Source organism: Galleria mellonella, unplaced genomic scaffold, assembly GCF_026898425.1.
Source record: "Galleria mellonella isolate WM207_F2 unplaced genomic scaffold, CSIRO_AGI_GalMel_v1 utg63, whole genome shotgun sequence".
NCBI classification, from domain to species: Eukaryota; Metazoa; Arthropoda; class Insecta; order Lepidoptera; family Pyralidae; genus Galleria; species Galleria mellonella.
Window position 1 is genome coordinate 4,354,812 of NW_026442130.1, and position 11,174 is coordinate 4,365,985.

The 11,174-nt window shown below is 33.2% G+C and overlaps 1 protein-coding gene across 1 annotated transcript in view; it reads left to right on the plus strand.

Moving 5' to 3' along the window:
* LOC113521805 (uncharacterized) overlaps positions 1-8,160 on the plus strand; it is a 33,777-nt gene extending 25,617 nt beyond the window's left edge. The window contains exons 13-20 of the mRNA XM_031909776.2: positions 1,170-1,297; positions 2,933-3,156; positions 3,624-3,701; positions 4,200-4,234; positions 4,469-4,536; positions 5,559-5,707; positions 6,289-6,400; positions 7,759-8,160. Of these exons, the coding sequence (XP_031765636.2) occupies positions 1,170-1,297; positions 2,933-3,156; positions 3,624-3,701; positions 4,200-4,234; positions 4,469-4,536; positions 5,559-5,707; positions 6,289-6,400; positions 7,759-7,839 (875 nt within the window). The 3' untranslated portion in view covers positions 7,840-8,160. The remainder of the gene's footprint in view (positions 1-1,169; positions 1,298-2,932; positions 3,157-3,623; positions 3,702-4,199; positions 4,235-4,468; positions 4,537-5,558; positions 5,708-6,288; positions 6,401-7,758) is intronic.
* Positions 8,161-11,174: the final 3,014 nt, after the last annotated feature.

Here is an 11,174-nt window from a genome sequence, read left to right on the forward strand (position 1 = left end):
CGTGATTTCGGAACAAACATATAGATAGACAGAGAGATATAGACAGACAAAATTTCTAAAAATTATTGTTTTGTCATTTATTGATTTTTTAAGACCGCTCATATCAATTTTTATCCGACTGCAAAAGGAAGGAGGTTTTCAATTCGGTCGTATTTTTTTACGTTTGTTACCTCATCACTCTTTTAGGTATATATCGATTTGGAAAATTCATTTTTCTGCCTGAAAAGTTGTACTTATTTATTTATTTATTTACACTTTATTGCATCAAGTAAAAAGAGAAATAACAAACACAGTAAATATTAATGAGAAGTGATACAAAAGGCGGCCTTATCGCTAAGCAATCTCTTCCAGACAACCTTTGGGTAGAGGACATTGAGAAAAAGACAACTTACTGCTTGTTCTCATAGAAATTTTATCAAAATCGGTTCAATAGTTCAGTTTTTAAATTATCATAACTGGTTTTGCTGAATTGGTTTTTTTTTTTTAATATAATCTTAATTCTTCTTAAATATTTCGCACGTATAGACATCGTCTAGTTACAATCTAATATATAAAATTCTCGTGTCGCGGTGTTTGTTACTAAACTCCTCCGAAATGGCTTTACCGATTTTTATGAAATTTTGTGTGCATATCGAGTAGGTCTGAGAATCGGCCAACATCTATTTTTCATACCTCTCAATGATAAGGTTGACCCACATATAATAATTGTAATAGGACAAATTTTCATGTATAGTTCTCGAAATAATGTATATGCATAAAACAACGTTTGCCGAGTCAACTAGTTTTATTATATTAGTATGATCATTTATAATAATAATAAATCTATGCTCCACGAAATACCGCCAAGGTGAACGTCCTCAGTGTCACCTGGAAGCTTAGTTATTTTGTTTTTATTTCGAACCGTCTTCAAAAAGTGGAAGGTACTCAATTTTGTTGTATTTTTTTTATGTTTGTTATCTTATAACTTCATCAGTTGTAAATCGATTTGTAAAATTTATTTTTTATCTGACAGGATATACTTACAGATTTCTATGGGACCACCATAAAAGTTTTATCATAATCGGTTTAGTACTTATTTTTGAAATCCATATAAATGATTTTGCCACTATTGTATTTAGTCGGTTTTTTTTTGTGGAATACATTCTTAAATTATTTTACATTTTGTACAGATAGTTCTATTACTGGTGAATGTAACAATTATAAAACTACAGCGCTTGCGCGCGAATGGAGTGCTATGCAAACAAAAAGACGAGCGCCGCCTGGTTACACTGTTACTGTAGCTTTATTTATTTTCTATGTAAGTACATGTTTTATTAAATGTATATTTAAAGTTTTTTTTTTTTTTGATGGGTGAAAATGGTATGGTAACCCCGCCTGCGCTAACGGGATACGCTGGCGGAGCACCTGTGAAGGGTGATAGATGAGAATGAAAACAGGCCAGTTAGCCCATCATGATGAATTCATCAGGAATTAACCATGATAGTTTCCAGGGAGAACCGCAAGGAGGTCGACCTGGTTGGGTATACTGCTAGCAATGAGATTCTCAGTCTCCATTACTAACAATCCCTTTCCCCCATATTTAAAGTATTCATATTATTTACGCCAGCGTAATGTATAATAAATAATATGTATTATAAACAGAAATGATTTGATTGTTCGATTGTTGTATAGGATAAAGTCAAAAACTTTTCAACTGATTTTAAAAATTCTTTCATCTATACAACGCTTCATTATTAGGGAGTAACATAGACTGTATATTATTTTGAAAAATTCTATCTACCCGAGAGAAGCCTGACCGGATCGTTAGCTAAAAATTATAAATAATTACAAAAAGTAAGCAATATAAATTTATTATTAATTTAAAAAATAATTTTCGTTTATGAACGGTAATTTGAAAATTGCTTTGTAACACGTTCACGCCCTTTGGATAACGTTTGCTTGCTTACTAGGTATTCTCATACTCTTGGGAATACCTGGTATGCAAGCAAACGGCTCTCTTAATGGAAAAGTGATTCCTAATAATGGATTAAGTATAAACATGAAACGCTCTGGGTTTTACAAAATATAAAGAGATTATATAATCTCTTTATATCTCTCTGTACAAAATATATAGAGAAATTATAGATAGAGTGATGTCTTGGGTTGCCGCTGAATAAAACTCAAATATTTGAAATTACAGCAATTTCCTGTTTAGACTGAAACACACTTATTATTACTTCCCGGGGTAAATAGTCTAGGACAGTCATCTTTTGAATATTACTCCCTTATTCATAAAAACTAAAACCTCTTGCAAGTATATTTCATCAACTGAATTGTTTTGTCACTTTCTTTCAAATTGTATACAATTGTTGTTGTGTAGGCGTCCATAGTCTACAGTGATCGTTTACCATCAGACGGGCTGTATGCTCGTTGGCCACCTTTGTGGTATAAAAAAAATTTGGATTTTTTTATACAACTTAGAATGGCAAACGAGCTGACGGCCCACCTGATGTAAAGTGGTAACCGTCGCCTCTATACTGTTTCGCCCATGATATTCCCCATGTGTTGCCATTCCTGAGGACTCAGGTGTTATTCCTCTGTACCCAGTAAATTCACGCCATATCCCTTCAAACCGAAACACAGTCATGCAAACACAACTGCTTCACGGAATTTAGCGCAAAAGAAAATAATTTAACACTTCAATAGCTTATTTATGAAAGGTTTGACGTTTTTATGAATGAGGGGATTAGTGTATTAAAAAACACGGGTATTTCGAATTTAAATTAGATACGTCCATTTTATTTTTGTTTGTTTCACTAAAGCGTGGAATAAATTGATAAATATAAATTTATTTTTCTTTCGATATCTGTTAGATTGAGTAGATATAAAACTAAAATAAATCTAAAACATATATATAAACAATACTGTTTGAAAATTATATTTCTTTTTCCAGTTATCATCAGCGTGGCAGGATTCCCTCCCTCCAAGTCGAGGTTATAAATGGACTGTAGTAACACTAGCTTGGTGGAGTGCTTACACTATTGTGCTGTTATTTCGGTTCATATTGGATAAAATTTTAGGTCCACCATCATCTGTTCTTCCAAAGCTATGCACAAGTATGGGATTATCTTTGTTGGTCTTTCAAGATGAATATTATGCTCACTATGTGCATGGAAGGTGAGTGCTAAAATAAAATATATAAAAAAAAAATTATTGCAACTTCCATCTCGTTCCATAAAATTTCAGAAATGGGTTCTTAGTACATTAGGTACTAGGTATTGTATTGGCATATTTAAAATTATTTACTAGGGGAGCAAGACTCTTTAAAGAAGGCTAGTATGCACTTTATTTATTATTATTTAACGGTAAACATAGTAAGTTATATACATACATATATATACATAGATATCGTTAAAAATTAACATAAGTTTTAAATAATATATATATATACTCGTATATATATATATATATATATATATATATATATATATATATATATATATATATATATATATATATATATATATTATATATATATATAGACCGAACTGTTCAGTTTGGATCTTGATTTATGCTGCCGGAGAAGTATAATTAGGTTAGTCAATCATATTTGCATACAATATTAATAATGAAATTTTCTTTAGGAGTGACGATTCAAAGGAACTCAGATCGATAGTGGGACCTCTAGCGATGTGCAGGGTGGTGGTTGCCACACAGTTGAGGTAGGTTTTTTGGAATATAGTATGAGGAGTTTTTACAAAAATGGCTGATGTCTGTGGTCCCTGGCTAAAATTACTATCTTGGCGAGCACACAGTACCCATTCCATGCAACAGCATTTCAGCCATATTATACCATTCGTAGAGACCTTTTTTTTAAAAGGCCGGCAGTACTTTTGCGATACCTCTGGTGGTACGGGTGATCATGGACGGCGAAGGTCATTTATCATCAGGTGAGCCGCATGCTCGTTTGCCCCTTGTATTATAAAAAAAAACCTTTGTAAGAATTATATAGAGGCAGTACAACGGATAGTAAAGTAATGATGGAATAGGATAGACCAGGGAGGGGGGCTTCGTATATTAAATCTACATGTACTTAAATTATTATTTATTTTGTATAAATAGTGAAACGCAAACAAAAAACAACATATTTGAATACTTGTATTTTCTATTCTATTGATTTATTATGTCTATAGAATTTAACATATGTGTTTTCGTTACAGAGCTGTCTATAAACAATTATCGAGTCAAGATACTGGTAAGATCACTGAATATTTTAAATTACCTACCTACGTGCTCGCGATGATCCAGGGGGTCGACCTGACAGGGCGTATTTCTAGCAATGGGACTAGTAGTTTGCATTGCTAACAATCCCTCCCCCGTAGATATTTACATTACTTGACTCATCTTTGCCTGTAACAAATTAATTAAAAACTTTTAAGTGTTACTTAAATTTAGGTACGTTTATATATTATTAGGTCTATTTTTCCAGGTTTCTTAGGAGAAAGTGATCCAAGACATGCCCTTTTATCGCGGTTTTTGGCTGCGTTCTTTGAAAGAGTAAGTCTTAAGCTATTCAAAGTATGCACAAAGTTTAATGAAGTTACAAACTTCGATTAACTTTTAAACAAAGATTATTAGCCATTAGCAACTATTGATACTTTTTTTAGGTCAGGCAGATATTATCAAATTCAGTTCATTTTATGTTCACGACGGATTATTTCAAGGTGGTGTAGTCAGAAACATTACACTATTGCTGTTATAATAAAAATAAGAGGACTATACATCATCATCATCATCATCAGCCTTAACTGTCCACTGCTGAACATAGCTCTCCCTCTATATATGTCTATTAGATACATGTTGTTACTCGGCTGCTCGGTGAGGCTGTGGCCCATCAACGTTTAGAAATCCTCGGAACGGTGAGGTCGCTCCGTGAGGCCTGTGAAGAACCCAGGAAGCTTCTGCGCTTCTGGGCGGAGCTAGGTTGGCTGTACTAGCTACGACTCATACGCACAACGGCCCAAATGAGAGGCTAAGCGCGGAAAATAGACTTTTTCACATTCACATTCACATATATGTTGTTACTTATATCAACTAATACTTACATTTTATTATTATGGTCCTATACGATTGCTCGTATGCAAAAGTTTCAAATTATTCAGCGGGCTATGGAGAGGACTACACTCGGAGTCTCTTTGATAGATCGTGATAGAATCCGAAATGAGGATATCCGCAAAAGAACCAAAGCAACCGACTTAACCCGAAGGATAAACAAGCTAAAGTGTACGGGCAAATGTAGTGTAGGCCGAACCCCCGCTAAATAGGGTGACGACCTCAAATGCATTGCAGGGAGTCAGTGGATACAGGTGGCTCAGGACCGTTCTTTATGACAATCTATGGGGGAGGCCTATGTCTAGCAGTGGACAGATAATGATTAAAATGATGATGATGATGATTACTCACATGCTAATACGATGATGTGAAATTATACCTATTGTTAACATCTATATACTTATTTTATATCTTGTAAATAAACATTTATTGATTCCGTTTAATTAAGTACTATTAACACTTTTTAGGCTCTAGATGGTCTAAACTGGGTGGCGAGCGAACGGTCAGTGCTTGAGCGATTGTTGGACGTCGAGCTGACGGTCAGAGAAACTGGCAGCACCAGTGTACTACTGTACGACCCTAACGATGCTGCTCCATCTTGTTTTGCTGTTACCTGGTAAAGTGCTTGGCAATACTGAAATAATAATAATAGTAAGTGCTACTCAAGCACATTAAATACTCTTGGGTATAAATTGGCACTACCCAAAACATCCAGACCCGAGAAATTGAATTCGTTTCCTAAATTTACAGCTAATCAACCTAATTTACAATTTTAATAAACCTAACCTATCCTACCTCCTTTCAGGTGGAGGGAAAGGAGGTCCCCGTTGCTATCAATGTACCCTATCAGGTCGACCTCCACGTGGTTCCCCCGGGAAACTGTCGTGACTAATTTATGGTTGAATTCTTCATGATAGGCTAATTGACCTGCCTTTTCATCCTCACCTATCACCTCTCACTGGTATCCCGCCAGTGTTTACCGGTAGCGCAGGCGGGGTTACTGTTAAATTTTCACCCATTAACGTCTTTTCAGGTTGACTTCCACGTGGTTTTCCTAGGAAACCATTGTGGTTAATGCATAGAGTATTGCATCGCTAAACAATAGGATAAAAATAAGAGATTTTTTAAAAATAATATATTTATTTTTATTAAAATAATAAACTCATAATAATAATACAAATTGGTGATCTGTTGAAGGTGGTGTGAAGAATGGACGCTGGTTACATTCGATGCTATGCTATTCGGCAGCATTGTTATTACCACAGGAGATTCCTTACTGGGCGCTTTGATTACTGTTATCATGTGGCAGGTGGGCATATTTATACGATGAACGCTCTATATAAACAACTCATTTAAACCAATTTAAATAAAAAAAAAATCTTATTGGGAAAAGTTGCTTATAGGAAAGAGGAGTATAAAAATACTTACCATCTGGAAAATATTTTTACTTATTTCTTTTATTAACTAAACTGATTTAAATATAAAGAATGTTGCTTATATAGAGCGTTCACTGTATTTGATTAGCTAATGCCCGCGACTTTTTTTTTTAATGGATGATAATGGAATGGTAACCCCACCCGCGCTATCGGTATACACCGACGGGGCACCAGTGAAGGATGATAGCTGAGGATGAAGCAGATCAATTAGCTCATCGTGACGAATTCAACAAGAATTGTTCACAATGGTTTCCAGGGGGAACCACGTGGAGGTTGATCTGATAAGGCATATTGCTAGCAATGGGGCTGTCAAACCCCATTGCTAACAATCCCTTTCCCCCCAATGCCCGCGACTTTGTCCGCGTGGAATTTGTTATTCCTGTTTAGTATGTATCGATGTATGTACCTACCTATTTATTATGTTTAGGAATACTGGGCCAAAATGATTATTTCACTTAAGTAGGTTGTGTACTAAGCTGTATAGGTAACTATAGTTTTTTGACTATTACACGGGAACTTTTTCATTTTCCGTGATTAAAAGTATCTAAAATGTTGACCGGGGATGTAAGGTATCACCATGCAGAATTTCATTTCGGTCCAACAGTTTCGGAGATTAACACGGGCTAACAGACAACAGTACGGACAAACGTTTGTACGGACAAACAGAAAAATAAAAAATTTGAAAAAAGTCTGGATGTGTTCTTTGTCACTTCTAACATCTCCTGGACTCAGTTTTTAGCATTTTTTCTATGTACAGACATTCGACCTTTACAGTTTTATTATATGTATAGATATTACTATAAAAAAAAAAATTAATAATATCCTTGTTATGGTAATATTATTATTTTTTTACATATCAAACTCTTTATTGCATCATCTTATCGTGCCCATCGAGCCCATCGTGCTGAATTCTAAATGTATTCATCACGTTGGACTAACTGACTTGCTTTTTCATTCTCACCTATTATTCCTTACTGGTGTTCAGCGTATACCGTTACCCCAGGCAGACTACCAGTTCCATTACTAGCAATACATCCTATCAGGTAGACCTCCACGCGGTTCCCCCTAGAAACCATCGTGGTTAATTCTAGTGAAATTCGTCACGTTGGGTGCCTCGACAGCGTATACAGATAGCGCAGGCGAGATTACCATTCTATTATCACCCATTAAAAAAAAACCGCCTGACAAGCGTGGCAACTATTGACGCTAATTAATAACGTTTTCATTTCAGGTTATGAAACAAACCAGATCATGGTTTGGCATCAGAAATCTAAACAGGAAGATCGGTACAGAAGTATCTTTTTATCCGTGATGTTATGTTTAGGTACATAGATTGTCTACGATAACATGGCACGCTCCTGCAAAATCGAATGAATTAAAAATGTGTCTGTAAAAATATTTACAAGATTTCGACCAAGGAATATAATACTCTTCTGGCCGGACCTCTACTAGAGACGTTTCCTCACAAACACAAACAGAGCACCACGTCTGTATATGGTCACACACATTGAAGTAAACGTTGGAGGGGCGTGCCATGATAACGTCGACAATCTATATCTAATTTTACAACAATTATATTGTACTTATATTTTAGCAGTTTTTGCAAAATAATACTAGAATTAAATGAATCTTATCACCTTGTTGTGGTTTGATTATTCCTTTTTACAATAAATGTAAAAGTAAAAATAGATAGATAGATAGATAATTTATTTACATTGCTTACAGCACACGAATTACAATAAAAAAAAAAAAACATACACATAATACACAGTAAAAGAGATAAAAGAATGAAAATAAAAAAGCACAAAACAAAAAAAAAAACAAAATATATAAACTAACAATTTCCTTTCTTACCTTTCCTTCATGCGTGTGCCATAGTAACACAAAATAGTTACAACTCAGTTTGTTGCTTTGCCCTTAAAAGAGCAAAACACTGATATTCTGTTGTGGCCAAGAGTCAGTCGCGAAATTCCTTATTAAAAATAATAATAAAAAGAATTATGAAAAAGTTTGTATGAAAGATTCTTTTGGGTACACATTATCACTATGGATTGTGTTAAAATTACTGCATCTATTATTTGTTAGGTTTTTCCTGCTACTTGTGGATTACAGAAGTAGAAAAAACAATGAAATGGAATAGATATAAAATTAGATCTTCAGGAACACAACGGTGAAAACCGTATCTAATTTGGAGCAGTAGTTATTGGATGGTGACTAACAAACATATAAACAAACAAACAGATAGACAAAATTTCTATAAATTATTATATTTAACATCTATTGACCTTATTACGAAACCTTTCATTTTATTTATTTTTTAAATAAACACGTTTTACAATTTAGTATATTAGTAAGATAAGTTGATAGTTATGAACCAACTCTAAAAAAAAGTTTCTTAATTCATTTTGAACCGATTTTAATGACAGTCAACTCCCGTATTAGTATATAATTATTTTGTCACGATCGAAGGAAATAAAATAGTATCAAGTACCTACTTACTACTAAACCTTTCTCTAAAATTTCAATTTGATATCACAGTGAAATATTTATTGTAAAAAATAAATACGAACTAATTTTCCGTTAGTTTGAAGTCAAAATTGTATAATAGATACAATTTTAATTAATAATTGTTAGATTATATGATTGTATTTTATACATACTACATATTGTTATTTGCTAAATCAGTAGGTATTAATAAACAATTAATGAATTGTTGTTAATGTAATTAGAATTAAATTAATAAATGTTCGTATTTTATTTTAATAAATACCAATATTTTATAGTACAATATTAATAATATATTGTCACGTAAATGCCTAAAAGATTATTGAAACGTCAATTGTTTTAATTATTAATTTACGTATTGCAAGTGATCCGATCATCGATTCACTTGCAATACTCGAGTATCGGTTTTATTATTGTTGTAATTATAATTTTTTGTGAGAACAAAAGCCTACTATGAAATGAAATTCCGAAGTTTCGGCCACAATTTCGTGTTTTAGTTCATACCTAAATTGGCCCAGTAAATGGAGCTTAACATTTCGTTCGTCATAAATACTGGTAGTATTTAGACGTCCAAACTCCAAAGGAGACGTTTAAAGTCCAAAGGAATAATGTTTTACTATTTTTAATGTTTTTAAACGGTAAGTATTATGTAATTTTAACATTAAATTTGTGTTTCGTTCGGCTCCGAAATTTCGGAAAACATTTCATGGTAGGCCCTCAGGAACGAATAGACATGTCATTCATTCCTGCTTGAATTTTTGCCGAAAGAACACGTATTAAGCAAGAAATCAAGATTAAAATTATCTTTTACTTCAGGTAATAGCCGGTAAATAATAATTCAGCTATTCTAATGCTCCATAAAACAATAAGGCATAAGCCTTATTGTTTTATGGACATAAGTCCAGCAGTGGACGGATAATAGTTGAAATGATGATAATGATAAAACGATAATATTGCGAAATTATCAAATTAAAACATTAGGTTAAGAGATAAGTTTAAACTACGCAACGGATTACGCAAATGACATCTCAGAATCGGTCCCATTCTCAATAAACAATTTTACATATTTATTTTCTAGGAACTTATTTCGGTTGTTCATGTTACTACGTTACATCGTCTACATTTAAATATATATTGTTTAGGTACTTATTATCTAGTCGTATACAAAAATCTGTAATTTGTATGTATTCATGTAAATTGATATAGAATATACAATTTGTCTTCTATTCCCTTTATCGGAGACACGATATATTTTTTTGTTGAAGATCTTTTCTCTAATATTTTCAATGGATTTCAAAAAAAGAAGAGATTCTTAATTCGCTTGTGCTTTTTTTTATTTCTGTTCCCTCAGGACTATGTCATTTGTAAACCGATTTGGAAAATTCTTTTTTATCTAAAAGACTATACTTTCAGATTGGTCCCATGGAAATTTAATCTAAATCCCTTCAGGGGATTTGTTTTTAAAACAAAATAACTGGTTATGCCACAATTAAAGTGTTTTTTTTTTTTTTTTTTGTGGAACTAAATTTACTTATAAGGTATTGTACTTTTAAACTATGTCTAATATAGTTTGTTTTTAATTTGTGCCTTACAACACTTGCATTAAAATATAAAATACTTGCAAATATATAAAGGCATAATCTCCACTCCACTGAGCAAGTAATCACTTTTTAGTAGGTATGTCCATTTCAGTTGTTAGCTATTATTGATCGTTATGTAAATTGATCAGTTTAAATAAAACCACAGCGAAATGAAATTATCTGATTATATTCAAATGAATCTTCTATTTACTAGAGATCTTGTATTAATATGTGTTTGTTTCACAAGTGATACAAAGGCGAGTAGTTATTTTGAAATAACAGACGAAAATACCAGGAGTGCCGAAGTTCACGGAAGTGGATTAGAAATAGTTCCACGCAACGTGAGACGTTACGGTCATTTTAGTATGGACACAAGTTTCAATGAGGAATCCAGTGGATGCAATGAATCTATTGAAAGTACCACTATTAAAACAACCAAAACATCTACAATCACAAGTACAATGCTCCGTATTAAAAAATCTATAGGATCTTTTTACGATTTCCTTATAAATATCTGTAACGCCGTGCAAACTAATTTCACAATGAGCAGAATCCCAAAATT